This window comes from Grammomys surdaster, unplaced genomic scaffold (assembly GCF_004785775.1).
Source record: "Grammomys surdaster isolate TR1022 unplaced genomic scaffold, NIH_TR_1.0 125504, whole genome shotgun sequence".
In the NCBI taxonomy this organism is placed as follows: Eukaryota; Metazoa; Chordata; class Mammalia; order Rodentia; family Muridae; genus Grammomys; species Grammomys surdaster.
In genome coordinates this window covers 1,100,138-1,115,726 of record NW_021620360.1, presented here as the reverse complement: position 1 = coordinate 1,115,726, position 15,589 = coordinate 1,100,138, and the positions used below count along the sequence as shown (strand labels likewise).

The window sequence follows — 15,589 nt, the reverse complement described above, 5'->3', positions numbered from 1 at the left end:
AGTCCTGGCTGTCCTGGAACTGACTCTGTAGACCAGGCTGGCCTGGAACTCAGAAATCCGCCTGTCTCTGCCTCCCAAGTGCTGGGATTCAAGGTGTGCGCCACCACCGCCTGACAAATTCTGTTATTCTTACATCATAGACTACCAAGCCCAACAAGAATAAGAAATCTGCACAAGAAAGTCCCAGTGCTGAGATGAGAAATACATTTACCAAGGGAAAAAATGGTAGGGTCATGTAAGGACCTGATTATGCTTTATTATGTACTTTAAAGAAAATAGCCGGGCAGTGGTGGCACATGCCTTTAATCCCACCACTTGGGAGGCAGAGACAGGCGGATTTCTGAGTTCAAGGCCAGCCTGGTCTACAGAGTGAGTTCCAGGACAGCCAGGACTACACAGAGAAACCCTGTCTCGAAAAACCAAAAATAAATAAATAAATAAAATAAAATCATGGGCTGGTGGGATGGCTCAGTGGGTAAAGGCTTTGCTGTGCTGTGACCTGAGCAGAGGGGGAAAGACATCCGATTTCCATGTTGATACCATGGCAATGTGAATCTCAGCCTTCACCCTCCTGTACTCATTCAACAACAATAATAAAAGTCATCTTTAAAAAAAATCAAAGTAGTCTGATGTTGTCTTGGTTGTAAATGTTAGAATAAACCTTGAACCAGATCCTGACCAAAGCCCTATATTGGAACTCCAGCCCTTCCCCCTCACTGCCATTACCGAACTCTCAGCGGAGACCAGGCAGTTTCTAAAGATAAAATGGCCGTTTCTCCAAGAGGGAGAAATTGAAGGCTTGCATGTAGCCCCAAAAGCAGCATTTAACTTCCCATTCCTCAGACCTCCTATATAAACCCAAGTACCCCCTTCCTTTTTGGCAGACGCTCCTTTAACGCTGTGTCTGAAATAAACCATCCGGTCAGTTGAAGTCAGTCTCCATTTTCTTTTGCCTCCTGTCTCTTTAAGCTGCTTCAGAAATCTAACAGTAAAACTAATAAAATGCCTTGTAACTCATTTCCAGAGGGAAGGATCCAATGCTCTCTTCTGGCCTCTGTAGCACCTGGACACATATGTGCATACACATAACTTAAAAATAATAATCTTCTTTAAAAAGAAAAAGAGCTAAAAGAAGAGAAACAACTGAAATTAAGGAAACAATCAAATCTCAGCAGAAAAGAAAAAAAAACCTGAATGTGGCATATGGGCCTGTAATCCTGCCTGTACTTGGAAGGTAGGCAGAGGCAGGAGGATTGGGAGTGGTGGTGGAGGAGACCTTTAATCCCAGCAACACTCAGGAGGCAGAGGTAAGCAGATTTCTGTAAATTCAAGATCAGACTATCCTACATAGAGAGTTGCAGGACTGCATAAAGAGACCTTATCTCAAAACACAAAACGAAAAAACCAGGCAGGGCATAAACTCCTGATCCTACTGCCTCAGTTTCTACAAACCATTTTAACTTGATGGTCTTTTGACTCAGCAAAACCACCATTACAACCATATCATCCAAGCAGGGTATGTTGGCACACTCCTTTAATCTGAAGACTCATGAAGCAGAAGCAGGTGGATCTCTTCAAGTTCATGGCCCGCCTGATCTACAAAAGCAAGTTCCAATACAGCCACAGCTGTTTAAAGGGAAACCCTGGGGGGCTGGAGAGATGGCTCAGGGGTTAAGAGCACTGACTGCACTTCCAGAGGTCCTGAGTTCAAATTCCAGCAACCACATGGTGGCTCACAACCATCCGTAATGAGATTGGATGCTCTCTTCTGGTGTATCTGAAGACAGCTACAGTATATTCATAAATAAATAAATAAATCTTTAAAAAAATAAATAAAGGGAAACCCTGTCTTGATATTGTATCATCTTGAAACCTCACTCATAGAATAAATGCAGATTTCCCCATCAAAGATGTTTCCTGAAGTCAATGGGAACAGCTCACGGGTCTGTGCCAGAGGTGGATTAGATAAAACATGAATCATCCTAACAAATGTGGAACACGGGGCACCACTGAGGAAGGAGGGGCCCTTGAACTTCACATGACCCATCAACAGAGAGAAAAATCCAAATTACCCAGTAGCTTAAACAGCTCATAAGAAGCTTTGATATAAGCCGAGCAGTGGTGGCGCATGCCTTTAATCCCAGCACTTGGGAGGCAGAGGCAGGCGGATTTCTGAGTTCAAGGCCAGCCTGGTCTACAGAGTGAGTTCCAGGACAGCCAGGGCTACACAGAGAAACCCTTTCTCGAAAAACAAAAACAAAACAAAACAAAAAACCAGAAGCTTTGATATAAAACTGAACAGTCGGGGCTGGAAAGATGGCTCAGTGTTAAGAGCACTGACTGCTCTTCCAAAGGTCCTGAGTTCAATTCCCAGCAACCACAGGGTGGCTCACGGTGATGGGATCTGATGCCCTCTTCTGGTGAGTCTGAAGACAGCTACAGTGTACTCATGTAAATAAAATAAATAAGTCTTTTGTTTGTTTGTTTGTTTTTCTTTTTTGTTTTTTTCGAGACAGGGTTTCTCCGTGTAGCCCTGGCTGTCCTGGAACTCACTCGGTAGACCAGGCTGGCCTTGAACTCAGAAATCCGCTTGCCTCTGCCTCCCAAGTGCTGGGATTAAAGGCGTGTGCCACGACCGCCCGGCAAATAAATAAGTCTTAAAAAATAAAATAAATTAAAAAAAAAAAGAAAGGTCCCCTAGATGGCTTAGTGACAGAAGCATTTTCTATGTAGGTGTGAGGACCAGGGTTCAGATCTCCAGAACCATACAAAGGGTTGGGTGGGAATAGCCATTTCCCTGTAGAGGTCCCCAGAGCAGCTGGCTAGGGAAACTGTGCATATCAGGGAGCTCTAGGTGATTGGGAGACCCTGCCACAATAAATAAGCTAAAAGCCATAGGGGCTTCAACTTGACCTTGGTTGGCAGGATTCAACAGAGAAAGCAGCGTTGTCTAATAAAGCAACACAGCTTAGGCTGGAATCTTTTTTTTTTTTTTTTTGGTTTTTCGAGACAGGGTTTCTCTGTGTAGTCCTGGCTGTCCTGGAACTGACTCTGTAGACCAGGCTGGCCTCGAACTCAGAAATCCGCCTGCCTCTACCTCCCAAGTGCTGGGATTAAAGGCGTGCGCCACCACCCCCCGGCTAGGCTGGGATCTTGGAGACACCCGTGAGGAAACAGCCTGACTAGGCACTCCGCCATAAATCTCCCAAGCCCTGGCGGGTATCTAATAAACAGGCCATTTCCTACCAGCTTCAGTCTTTATTGCCTATGCTACTCAGGCAAGTAGCATGACTTAATAGTTTTCTTCTCTCTGTAATGGTAGTGGTTTATATGTTCTATTAAATAGAACAATTATAATATTTGGTATATAGTAGATTCTCAGTAAAACATCACCAGTTATTTCTATAATGGGGGGGTTCTGTTTCTTTTAGTTTTTAGTGTTTTTTGAGACAGGGTCTCATGCTGTAGCCCAGGTTGGCCTTGAACAATGTAACTGAGGATAACTTTAAAAGCACGGTCTTCATCTTGGCAGTAGTGCTGCACACCGTTAATCCCAGCACTCAACAGGCAGAGGCCAGCCTGGCCAGAAAGCTCCAGCATGGCCAGTGCTACACAGAAAAACGCTGCAAAAAAAAACACACTAAGCCAAACCAAGTATGAGCTTGCTGCCTTGTCTCCTGTCCTGGGATTACAGGTGCCACCACCACACCCAGGCCTGACTTCCAGTTCTTTTTTTAATTATTATTAGTTTTTAATTAATTTGATTTTTACTTCTTTTAGTTTTTTGCTTATTTTTTTAAATACACACACACACACACACACTCTAGCTGTCTTGAGACACACCAGAAGAGGGCATCGGATCCCATTACAGATGATAATGAGCCACTGTGTTGTTGCTGGGAGGGCAGTCTTAACCACTGAGCCATCTCTCCAACCCTTATGTTTATTTTATATATGAATATTTTGTCTGAAGGTATAGATGTGAGCTAAATGAGTACCTGGTACCTAAGGGAGTCAAATCCCTCCCGGAACTGGAGTAACGGATGGTTGTGAGCTGCCCGTGGGTGTTAGGAACCAAACCTGAGTCCCCTTGAAAAGCAGCCAGTGTTCTTAACCACTGAGCAACCTCTCCAGTCCATAACTTTTTAAATTCCGTAGATACTTTTTTTTTTTTCCGAGACAGGGTTTCTCTGTGTGGCCCTGGCTGTCCTGGAACTCACTCTGTAGACCAGGCTGGCCTCAAACTCAGAAATCTGCCTGCCTCTGCCTCCCAAGTGCTGGGATTAAAGTCGTGCGCCACCATCACCCGGCCCCGTAGATACTTTTATGTTAGCTCTTTAGACATTTGATGTCTTTTTTTTCCCCAATGATCTGAGCCCTGTGTTCCAAAAATTAGCCATTTTGCAGCTTATAATCTAGTAGTCAAGGTAACCTATGTAAAGACACATACACAATACATGTGAAATAGCACAAACAAGTAAAACAGAGCTTCCTGGGCTGGAGAGCATCAGTGGGGATTTGACCTGACCAGAGGAGGGCTAGCAGCAGCTAACAAAGCAGACCCCCAGGAATACTATTGCAGGGACAAAAGCATGCTTGAAAGGCCACACATATACCAGGAAGGCCCTTAGAGGAAACAGAAAGGACTGTGGTGTACACAGGAGAAGGTACTGCACAGGACGTAGGAAACAGCCAGCCTCAGACAAGGTTTTGTTCCTAAAAGGCCAACCAGAAGTGAAGTTGGTGGAACACACTTCTAATTTAAGCATTCAGGAGACTGAGGCAGGAGAACTGCTAGGAGTGAGGTCCTATCCCAAAGCAAACAATTGTTCATACAACTTTAATTCCTGCATACATAAAGCAGAGGAAGGCAGATCTCTGACTTCACTGGCAATGTGGTCTACATAGGGAGCCAGGCCAGCCTAGGCTACACAGTGAGACCCTGTCTGAAAAATGACAAACAAACAAACAAAAATAAAAATCCCAAGCGGGGGATGGGGGAAGACTGGGAGTATAGCTCAGTGGTAGAGTATTTGTTAGCATGTTCAAGGTCCTCCCCATCATACACACATACATACATGCATACATACATATAAAATAAGAAAAATGTAATAAAAGATAAAAAATATTTTTTGAGACAGGGTTTCTCTGTGTAGCCCTGGCTGTCCTGGAACTCACTCTGTAGACCAGGCTGGCCTCGAACTCAGAAATCCGCCTGCCTCTGCCTCCCAAGTGCCGGGATTAAAGGCGTGCGCCACCACCGCCCGCTGTCTGGGCTTTATTAAGACCCAGTCTCAAGCAAGGTCTCTGTGGTTGCAGAACCGGAAGACAAACCAGAAGGGGTCAGGAGCCTTCCTGGCTGACTAGCTAGGAGACTGCAGTATTGCAGTACGTGTCACGGCAAGTGGAGATGTGGAGAAAGAATACAGGTCTGGCAGGCAGACCTGTGAGCTTCATGCTAGACTGGACTAGGCATCGAGGAGGATCCAGGATACTGGTGCCGCCGAGTGGATGCTGCCGCCACTATGGAAGGGGGGCCGGTTTGGACCTGCGCACACTGAACTTCATAAGAACCTGGAGTTTCATAGCTCTAGTGCTTACAGCAAGTCTGGGCAGAGCTCTGGGAACTGTGGCTCCCTGCCAGGGCTCCCACTGCTTATTATTCTAACGTCTGACCTCTGACCTCTAACCCATCAATGTCAGTCGTAATCTGAAAGCAGTAGTCTGACCTATTTGTGGCCTGGCCCCCGAGAGCCCATTAACTCAATCTCAGATTGAATTATCTTTACTGTTCTCCTTGTTATCTGTTTGGCTCACGTTGTGAATATCAGCCAAAACCCCAGAGTCCTTATTTCACAGGAACGGCTACGGAGACGGAGCTGTTTTCTTCAAGCCCGCCACGGGATTTTTTTTTTCTTACCACCCAAAGTGAACTCTTTGAGGCCTTCACACTGGCTGCAGCTTGCTCCTGCTGCCCTGAAACCACCCGGGCTCATTGGTGTGGCTTTCACCCAGGTGTCTCATACTTTCAAAACCTAACCCAAAACAAACAAACAAACAAACAAAAGAAACAAACAAACAAAAAACCCCAAAACCTAACCCAGAGATCACCTGAATCTCCCAGCCCTCAATCCTAGAATTCGGATAAGAAAAAAAAAAAAAAAAACCCACACCTTCATCTTTAATAACTACCACTGCCCTTTATGATGAATGAGAACAGAATTCCCAGCAGCTTCCTCAGTACCTCTGACCTGCCACCGGAGGACATTCCCCTTGTAGAACACCTAAGAGGCTCTCATGGCCTAACTGGCAACAGGTTGGATTATGTGATGCTAGGCCCATGCTGGACCACAGGCAGGAGGCAGACATTACCCAAACCCCAGGAAAGGCACCCACAGCTGTGGAAAAAAAAAAAAAAAAAACCTCAACTTTTATTATTACCTGCCTAGTGCAGGGGATTAAAATTGCCTCAAGCTAGGTCCATATATTAGTGTAAAAATCTGTGTCTCTCCCCCCAAAAATGTACAAACCCCACGTGATTATAGAAAAAAACCAATGTGGTAGCTACAAAAGAAATCCCCACCCCCAGCCTCAGGCTATTGCTCCCTCTGTTCCCCATCCTAAATATTTACTCCACAGAAACATAGAGGCTTTGCAAAGTTCTAGCTGCAGCATGGCAGGTGGGAAGGAGGGGTGTGTGACCGAAGATCACGGCAAGGATCATCCCCGGGTCCAGTGTGTCAGGGGGTGAAACAGAAGGAAGGCTGAGGACCACTGTAGGGGTTGGCCTTCCTCGCCCCCTTCATCCCCCCAATTCTCAGCTGGCAGAGTCCAGTGTGTGACAAGAAGAAAGCTAGGGGGTACTGTCACCTCCCAGAAACCAGTGTTGTCCAGTGGGCCTTGTCCAGTGTGAGCCCAGCATTCGCCCCCGTCCTTCCCCAGGGGATAGCTGGAAGAAGTCAGGCAGGATCCCAACCACAGGGCCAGCTGGGTGGGTGGTGCTTGGCAGATGGAAGGAAGAATTGGAAGGGAGTGTGTTTCCGGAAACAGAGGCTTCAGCTCCCTGGGCAGGCCCAGCCCACCTGCAGAGACACTGCCTCTTGGGAATGGGCAAGTCAGGAGACGGGGTGGGGTGCCATAGGCTTCTCCGGTTTTAGTGTCCAGCTTCCCTGGATGGCTCCCAATGGGAAAGGGCTTGCCGGGTCCTGAGTTTACACTGTGTTGAGTGCGTCATCTGCCAGGAACCGATGAAGCTGGGCGAACGGCGGTCGCTGTTCGGGCTCCCGGCTCCAACACCGAAGCATAAGCTCATATAAGGTCTGCGGGCAGGCGGGTGGCCTGGACAAGTATACCTGCGAGGGAAAGAAATGTGAATGATAGATAGGAATAGATGGCCTTTCGTTCCTGCAACCTCATGCTCCGCCCCTCTCTGGGCCACACCCCTTCCCTCAGCTCTGACCTGCCGGCCCTGGTCCCTGAAGAACTCGCCAGCATTCTCTATGACCTGCTCGTCTGTAAGCTGTCCAAAGGGCTGGGACCTGCAGAGCATCAGAACCTCCCACAGGGTCACTCCGAAGGCCCATACGTCACTGGCTGTTGTGAACTTCCCCTGGCACGCAAAAAGGCAAGAAAAGCAGAGAAAAATCTCAAACGGGGTAGATTTGAGGTTCACCCATCCTCACCCTGGCTGTCCCCTTCTCCTGTCTGACCCCCTTTCGTCTGCTCCTCTGTTCCTACCTCCCACTGCCCTGTGCTCTGGGCCTCTCCTCCTCTGCCTGCCTTCATCACGCTGGTACTGAGCTTCTATCGTAACCTAACCCCTCTATTTCCCGTCTTCCAACTCTTACCCTTCCATCCCAGTACCCACACCCTTGGTTCCTGGACCCCTTACCCCACACATTACTGTTCCTTCCCAGTTTCTTGATCCAGAGGTACCCTCGACTTCCAAATAAGGAAACTGTAGCCCCAGAAAGGCAAGAGGCTGAGGAGCCGCAGACCCAGCAGAGCAGCAGCCAGCGTCCCCCCTCTTTTCAGCCTGCCTCTTTTGGCAGCTTACCATGAGGATGCACTCCCAGGCCATCCACCTGATAGGCAGTACTGCCCTTCCCTGTACACGGTAATAATCCCCAGCGTAGAGATTCCGGCTCATGCCAAAGTCAGCGATTTTGATGGTGAAATTCTCCCCAACCAAGCAGTTCCGGGTGGCCAGGTCCCGATGCACAAAGTTAAGTGTGGCTAGATAACGCATGCCGGAGGCGATCTGGGCCCCCACATGTAACAGCATAGGGTAGCTGAGTACAGGGAGAGAAGAGAAGGTCACAGGGAGTCCAGACCACTCCCATTTTACATATTCCTGTCTGGGGGATAGAAGGGAGCCCACACCTCATCCGCTGGTTAGGTTACTGCTGCTCTAGATAGGGAAGAGGTTCAGAATGGGTCAGGTTCTACTCTACCCTCCCAACCCTAAGAAGCTCATGTCTTGTTACGCTAGGACAGGAGAGAACTCATGGAGGCCCAAGCCTCCACACCTGGTCCTCATAAGGTCTTGGCCATTCTGGCCAAGTTTATGAATTACCATGGACACATGTTCTTCATCCTAGGTCTCTCAGGGACCTTGACCTGTCCGCCCTACCCCATGATCCCCTCCCTCCTTCCTAGGTTGAGTGAGGGTCAGCGGACCCACTTGGGGTGCTCTTACGTAGGCTTGGGCTCAGGGAGTAGATACCTGATTGTGGGCCCCTGGTCAGACTCTCTGTCCCCAGGAAGCCCCTGAGAGGCCTTGTCCTCCAGCTGGTGTGCACTGAGGAACTGGTTCAGGTCACCGTTCTCCATGTAGTCTGTGATCATGCAGAGGGGGTCATCCTGCACACACACACCCAGGAGCCGGATGATGTTTGGGTCCTTCAACCGTGACATGATCTTCACCTCCTTCAGGAAGTCATTCCTGGGGAAGCAGGAGAAGGCTGCAGATGCACCATGGCAGGATATTCTCCTTCCCTCCCCGAAGGCCCTCCCCTTAGACACTAGACTCTGTTTCTTGATCTTCAAGGCTCCTCCCCCATCTTCAAGGCTCCTCCTCCATCTTCAAGGCTCTTCCCCACATATTCAAGGCTCCTCCCCACATCTTCAAGGCTCCTCCCCCATCTTCAAGGATTCCCCTCCCCCCTTTTCTAGTCATCATCCCTGGTCCTTACTTGGAATCTCTTTTAAATTATTTTTTATTTAATAAAGTATGATTACATCATTTCCCTTTTTCTCCTCCCTCCAACCCCCTCGTGTCCCTTCGAGGTGACTCGCTCTCTTTCAAATCCTTGTGGCCTCTCGTTCTTTAGTTATTACTGTTACATGTATATTCATGAATAAATCCATAATTGCACTCTGCCCGGTCTATTTAGTGTTGCTTGTATGTAAAGGTTTTAAGGCTGATCACTTAGGATTGGATAGCCATTCAGGGTCCTGCTCTGTAGACAAGATTAATTCTTCCTCTCTTGGTAGCTGTTAATTGTCAATCACTCTCAGTCTAGGAGTGATCTCCCCCATTCACCTGGCCTGTGTTATCAATATTGCTGCCCTGACTCTCACCTGGCATTTTTGGTGGCATCTGGGCGGAGGATCTTCACTGCTACCAGCAAGGGGTGTCCCTTGTGCACACTGATAGGGAAGTCACTACTGACCAGATCTTGAGGGTCCTCTACTTCACACAGGTGTACCTGGAAAATGAAGGTCATTGCTAGGTCACAAGGACCTCCAAGGTCACAGTGTCAAATGGCATAACAGCACAGATGGCAAGTTGCCGGCCAAAGATGCATGCAGCAATGACAACAAAACTCTACTGTGGCCAGACACCATCAAAGCTGGGCAGGCGTCCTCCTTACCTCTCCAAATTGGCCTTCGCCAAGCTTCTCCTTGAAGCGGAGCCGTGACCGAGGGAAATCCACTCTGGGGGGCCCATCCCCAACCGCCCCTGGGGGCAGTGCGGGCACGGCGTAGGTGTTGCCCCCAGTGACGCCCTGCAGGGTGACAATGTCAGCCTCGGCATAATGGGGGACGCTGTTCTGCGAAGGTGGGGGTAGTAGCGGGGCGCCCGGCTTCTCGGGCTCCATATAGTCCCCACTGCAGGCTGGAGGGGTAAGGGGAGAGAAGACTGGATGAGCCCTGAGCACCACATCTCCCAGAGGTCCCACCTATGTCCCCTGTGTCCCAGCTGCCAGCCTCAAACCAGGGAAGGCAAGCTCAAGAACAGTGCTATGCAACCAAAGGCTTCTGAGGCAACACAGATAGTTAAGCAGAAAGTACCAGAAAAATTTACCCTCTGAGGTCTCCTGGTACAGCCCTGAACACTAGGTATGTCTAGGCTGAAAGAAGGACTCCTCCATGCAGCATCTGAAGGAGGTCCAAGCCAAGAGACTCCTCCATGTTCCAAACCCTTGTCCCACTGACCAGCAGCTCCTGCTGCTGCCAACCCAGCCCCTCCCTGCCTCAGTTCCTCCCAATCCCAAACACACCAAGCTCGAAGACAGGCGGAGACAGGGTACACAGAGAAGAGAGAGGGTGACAGGTCTTCACAGGCCCCCAAGACAAAAATGTTTATAGACAGGAGAGAGGCAGAGGTTGTCGCCTCTGGGCCCTGGGGGAGGGGCCACAAGGAGAAAGCAACACAGAGGAAGGAGGATGGACAGGAGGGGCGGCATGAGCCTTCACCTCTGGGACTGCGGAGAGAGGACACAGGGGGGAGAGGGCAAGCGCCCAGGGTGAGGCCCTCCTCCTCGAAGCTCTAGAGAGAGGGGAGAATAAAGGAGGGGTTACAGAAGAGTGAGCACCACAGCAGCGTCCTCTCTAGCTCTGGAGAGCAGTGTGAGAGGCAGGGACAGAGCTAGGGACAGAGCTAGGGACAGAGCTAAGACCAGCAGCCTTCCCCTTGGCTCCAGGGGTGGTAGAGCTTCCAGCTGGAGAGCTCAGGAGATCAGAAGAGCCACAGTAAGTAAGGAAGTGGAGAGCGCAAGGTGTGCGACCTTTGCTTGCCCATTAGCGTTCCGGGGGAGCCCGCAGAGCCCAGCAGTAGAGGGGCTTACCCTGGGTGTTGGTGGGTTTGGCCCAGGCGGGTGTGGGGGGGCCCGGGCCTCGAGGGGGACGGGCGTAAGTGGCCAGAAGGAGGCGGTAGGCCGGATTGGAGAGCAGCAACGCTGTCGGGAGAAGGAGGGGGGGAGACACGGGGAAGGAATGAGACTCAAGGCTAGACAGACAGGGAGACCTGGAATAAGGCAAGACTGGGCATATGGGAGTGGAAGTCCGGGAGACAGAAGTAGAATAAACCAAGGTCCCTCCGGAGTAATGAAAAGCTGAATGGATGGACGGATGACAGACGGGCGCCGGAACTGATGTCTGACTGATGGATAGACAGACGGGTTTATGAATATAGATGGATGGTAGGGTGAGGGGGTTGTTAAGTGAGCGGATGGATGAACAGAGAAGGACGGATGGATGGGCAGATGGAAAGAATAAAACATAGAGGGTAAGGAGACAAGAGAGGGGCACAACAGAAATCTACCACACAGTGACAGGATGGGCCCACTGGCATTCTGGGCAACAGATACGAAAGCCTCGGGGAAGACTTTACGGAGCTGGGGGGGGGGGGGGAGACTATACAGAAATGGATAGAAATGAGAAAAAATGAATCGGAACTGGTACAGACAGTACGGGAGAAGGAGGGCTACCGCAAGGACACAGGCGGAAGACGGACATGGTGGTACTTGTGGAACAAGGTAGGCCTTACCAGAGCCATTGGGGACACAGGGTGCAGAGTGGGGTGGCGTCCCCCGAGGCCGGGGCTCCTGGTAAGGGGGTGGCTCTCGGGGCCCTGGGCGGTTGTTGATGAGGATGGTGTCCCCAGGAACAGAGAGGTGAACCGTCAGCTCCTCCTCCAACACCCGACGCTCGGCCTAGTTATGGGATTAGACAATATTGTCTGTGCCACCGCTTAGCACAGCTTCCTGAGTTGCTCTGCTCTCTCCTCATGGCAGTCCTAGCCATAGCTCCTACGGCCCCACTTCCCTGAGGTCACCCCATAGGACCCAACCCAAATCTGACCAGACCCTAATTATCAGCCACAATAGACATCCCAACAGGCTGGTTGGACTTGGTTAGAGAAGAACCGCAGGGGAGGAAGACAGAGCTGGCTGAGGGGCAGAATGTGAGAGAAGGATCTGTCCTCCAGGCTCCTCCGCGAGGGAGGGCTGCTCCCCCACCTGCTATATCCTGCACTGGAATGCCCTGCCTCTTTCAAAGGGACAGTCTAAGGACTCTCTGGCTCTTCCTCTTTCCTACCTCTGGTAACTGCCACGTCCTCTCGCCCAACCAGACCCACAGTGGCAGGAGCAGACTCACGTGGTGCTACTGTCACACACACATCACTCTTGATAGTGGCCTGTTCTGAGATTAGTCCATGCCCTACAGATTCTACTGGCCCGATTCTACAGGAATCGTGCACACACACACTCACATACTCACTCATACACTCAAACACATATACTCATACATACAACACTCACACACATTCACACACACACACATATGCATGTACACACACACATACAACACTCACACGCATGCATACACACTCATACATACACACACATGAACACTTACATGAAATACAAGTGCACACACATGTAGCTCGAGTGCATGCATGTAAACACACACACACATGCACTCACACACCCACGCACATATGCATACACTGCCCTGCCCACCTTGCTGAGCAGTCACTCACAGACAAATAGATACAACACACACACACTCACACTCTCACACTCATATACAGTCACTCACACGCACATGCACACACACACACACACATGCACTCACATGTGTCACACACATGTGCACAAGCCACGCGCCCACACCCCCACCCCGCACACACACTGCCCCACCCACCTTGCTGAGCAGCCGGCGCCAGTGCAGCCTCCAGAGCATCAGTGCGATAATGAGAAGCAGCAGCAGGATGATAGCCACCAGGCAGCCAATGAGGATGGCAGTTGGGCTTCCCTCCGCCTTGGCCACCGGCTGTTGACCCCGTGGCTCCAGCTCTGATAGAAGAGAATGGTCAGCACCACAGCAGACGTCCTACCCCACCAGAGGGGGAGGCCCAGGAGAAGCTAAGGCCAAGGACTGCTCACCCAAGCTGCTGAAGTTGGTGGGAGGCGGGCCAGGCGGCCACCAGGGGGCTGGCGGGAAGGTGTCAGAAGAGTCATTCACCACATCTGGGGAGAAGGAAGAACCGTGAATAGAGAGAGTGAGAGTGGGGACCCAAGGGGACACAGCTGTGGTAGACCTAGGAAACTGAGGCAGGCAAGTGGTTAGTAACTACCCAGAGCAATCCCACTGGTACCGCATCTGGGGAGACCCTGGCTAACAGAAGTGGAGAAATCAGGGAGGGGCCTTGGGGATCCACAGGCTTAGAAAAGAGGCTGTTCCTCATCTAGTCAGAATAGAAGCCTTTTTAAAAAATTATTATTATTATTATTATATGAGTACACTGAAGCTGTCTGTACACCAGAAGAGGGCATCCGGTTGTGAGCCACCATGTGGTTGCTGGGAATTGAACTCAGGACCTCTAGAAGAGTAGTCAGTGCTCTTAACCACTGAGCCATCTCTCCAGCCCCGGAATAGAAGTCTTTCAGGCTTAACCAAGCTTCCCTCACTCAGGATCAGTGAGGAACAGGGGAACTTCAACAGGAACCACAGAGAGATTTGGTGAAAAGGGACCCCACACACCTATAATCCGAAGTTTTAAGAGGCTGAGGCACAGGAAATCACTGAATTTTGGGCTGGTCCAGGTTATGTAATAAGACCCATCTCAAAGCAATAGAATTTTTTTTTAATTTTAAATTATATTTAAGAATAATCTGCCTGGATGTGGTGAATTCCAGCACTCAGAAGGCAGAGGCAGGTGTATGACACCAAAACAAACAAACAAACAAACAAACAACCCAAACCAAAACAAAGAATCTATAAAAGACTGGGGTCTGATTATTCTGCCTTAGTTTGAGAACCTCATGGGTGACAGAAAACCAGGACACCACAGGGTTAACTGTCAGATGACAGGCAAACCTAAGTAGGGCTAGGCATACTCAGAGGCTTACCAGAGATGAAAGAAATCTCGCTGAAGAGTAACCAGGGTCCTGCAAAAAGGAATCTGCACTGCAAGAAGCGGCCCACGTGACCATTCAACGGCACTGAGATGACCCTGGCTCTGGGGTCTCCAAGGCTACCCCCCAGGGCATGGCGAACAGGCTCTCCTTCCCAGGCCATGGCGGGGCCCCTTTTAAATCGGCATTCCACCCCGCCTGGCAGACGAGCTCCCAGAGTGTGCATGTTGTTACAGTGTACCTAAGGGAAAAAGGACACTGAGTCAAGGCCAGGAAAATCCCACAAGCCCCTCCCCTCTGAGGCCCCTCCCCTCTGAGGGCAGAGCTCTCTCACCTGCATGGTCTGGAAGGTCCTCAGCCGGTCAAACTCAAACTCCATCTCCACGTAGCCGTTGGGGAAGCTATGGTTGCTCCATCCCACATAGTCATAGCCTGGCCAGACCCGCAGCTCCTGGCTCTGCCTGAAATCATCCAGACCCACAACGCCATCTGCCAGCTGGCCCAAACCGCCATACTGCAGCCTAAAGGGAGACAATGGGAAAGGAATGTTGAAGGAAGGTGGTAGAGACCATGCATGTTTTCTGCATACACACACAACCAGCAGCGGCCTGGAAGCCTGATTCTCACCGACTCTTCCTTCCTAGCGCACCCCAGTGCCATGCAATGCTCTCCTCTCTATGTATCATAGCCCAAACTATCACAAGGTACTCTGTGGGTCACACAACACATTGAAGTGCCACCACTAAGGCACCGTTCAGTCTGCAGAGTGTTTATTGTGACCATTCCCAACAGATATTCTTAGCTGGGGTGGGGATTTGTTTTGTTTTTAGATAGTGTCTCAGGGAGTCTGGGCTGGCCTAGAACTCAATGTATAGCAAAAATGTACTGTTGCTCCTGATGCTACTGCCTCTGCCTCCAAAGTACTAGGATTACAGGAGTCTGGATGTCCTGCAGGTTTTCTTACAAAGTGGTCCTAGTCTGACCATGGGGTACCTCTCTCTAATTCACACAGAGTGTCCTTTGGGCTAGCAGTCAGCTCACTATCCTTTGGTCCTGGCCTGTCCTTTCAGGTCCTACCCAACTGGTATTCTTCCCAGTCCTTCCATTTCACTGCCCAGGCTACTGGCTGCTCTACTACATCTCACATACAAACACATGCACATGAATACACACACATGCACATACACATACATGCATATGAGTGCACACACATGCATACACATACATGCACACACGTGCATATACACATGTATATATGTGTCAGATGCACATACACATATATGTATATGCACACACACATGCACAAAGGCACACACACATGCACATACATACGTGTGAGCACACACATGCATATATGCACACAGACATACATGTATATGCACACACATGCATACACATACATGCATATGCACATGCATATACATATGCACATACACACATAG

General features: G+C 49.9%; 1 protein-coding gene across 7 annotated transcripts in view; it reads right to left on the bottom strand.

Moving 5' to 3' along the window:
• Window positions 1-6,180: 6,180 nt before the first annotated feature.
• Ddr1 (discoidin domain receptor tyrosine kinase 1) overlaps window positions 6,181-15,589 on the bottom strand; it is a 22,153-nt gene continuing 12,744 nt past the window's right edge. For 5 of the 7 annotated variants that reach the window (XM_028786431.1, XM_028786435.1, XM_028786432.1 and 2 more), the window contains exons 7-18: window positions 14,482-14,668; window positions 14,142-14,388; window positions 13,176-13,259; window positions 12,934-13,085; window positions 11,774-11,939; window positions 11,073-11,183; window positions 9,876-10,120; window positions 9,583-9,710; window positions 8,726-8,944; window positions 8,057-8,291; window positions 7,460-7,609; window positions 6,181-7,352 (exon numbers count right to left, since the gene is read on the bottom strand). In XM_028786431.1, coding sequence (XP_028642264.1) covers window positions 7,212-7,352; window positions 7,460-7,609; window positions 8,057-8,291; window positions 8,726-8,944; window positions 9,583-9,710; window positions 9,876-10,120; window positions 11,073-11,183; window positions 11,774-11,939; window positions 12,934-13,085; window positions 13,176-13,259; window positions 14,142-14,388; window positions 14,482-14,668 — 2,065 coding nt within the window. In that variant the 3' untranslated portion in view covers window positions 6,181-7,211. The remainder of the gene's footprint in view (window positions 7,353-7,459; window positions 7,610-8,056; window positions 8,292-8,725; window positions 8,945-9,582; window positions 9,711-9,875; window positions 10,121-11,072; window positions 11,184-11,773; window positions 11,940-12,933; window positions 13,086-13,175; window positions 13,260-14,141; window positions 14,389-14,481; window positions 14,669-15,589) is intronic. The other 2 variants (XM_028786434.1, XM_028786436.1) reach the window with 1 other exon arrangement.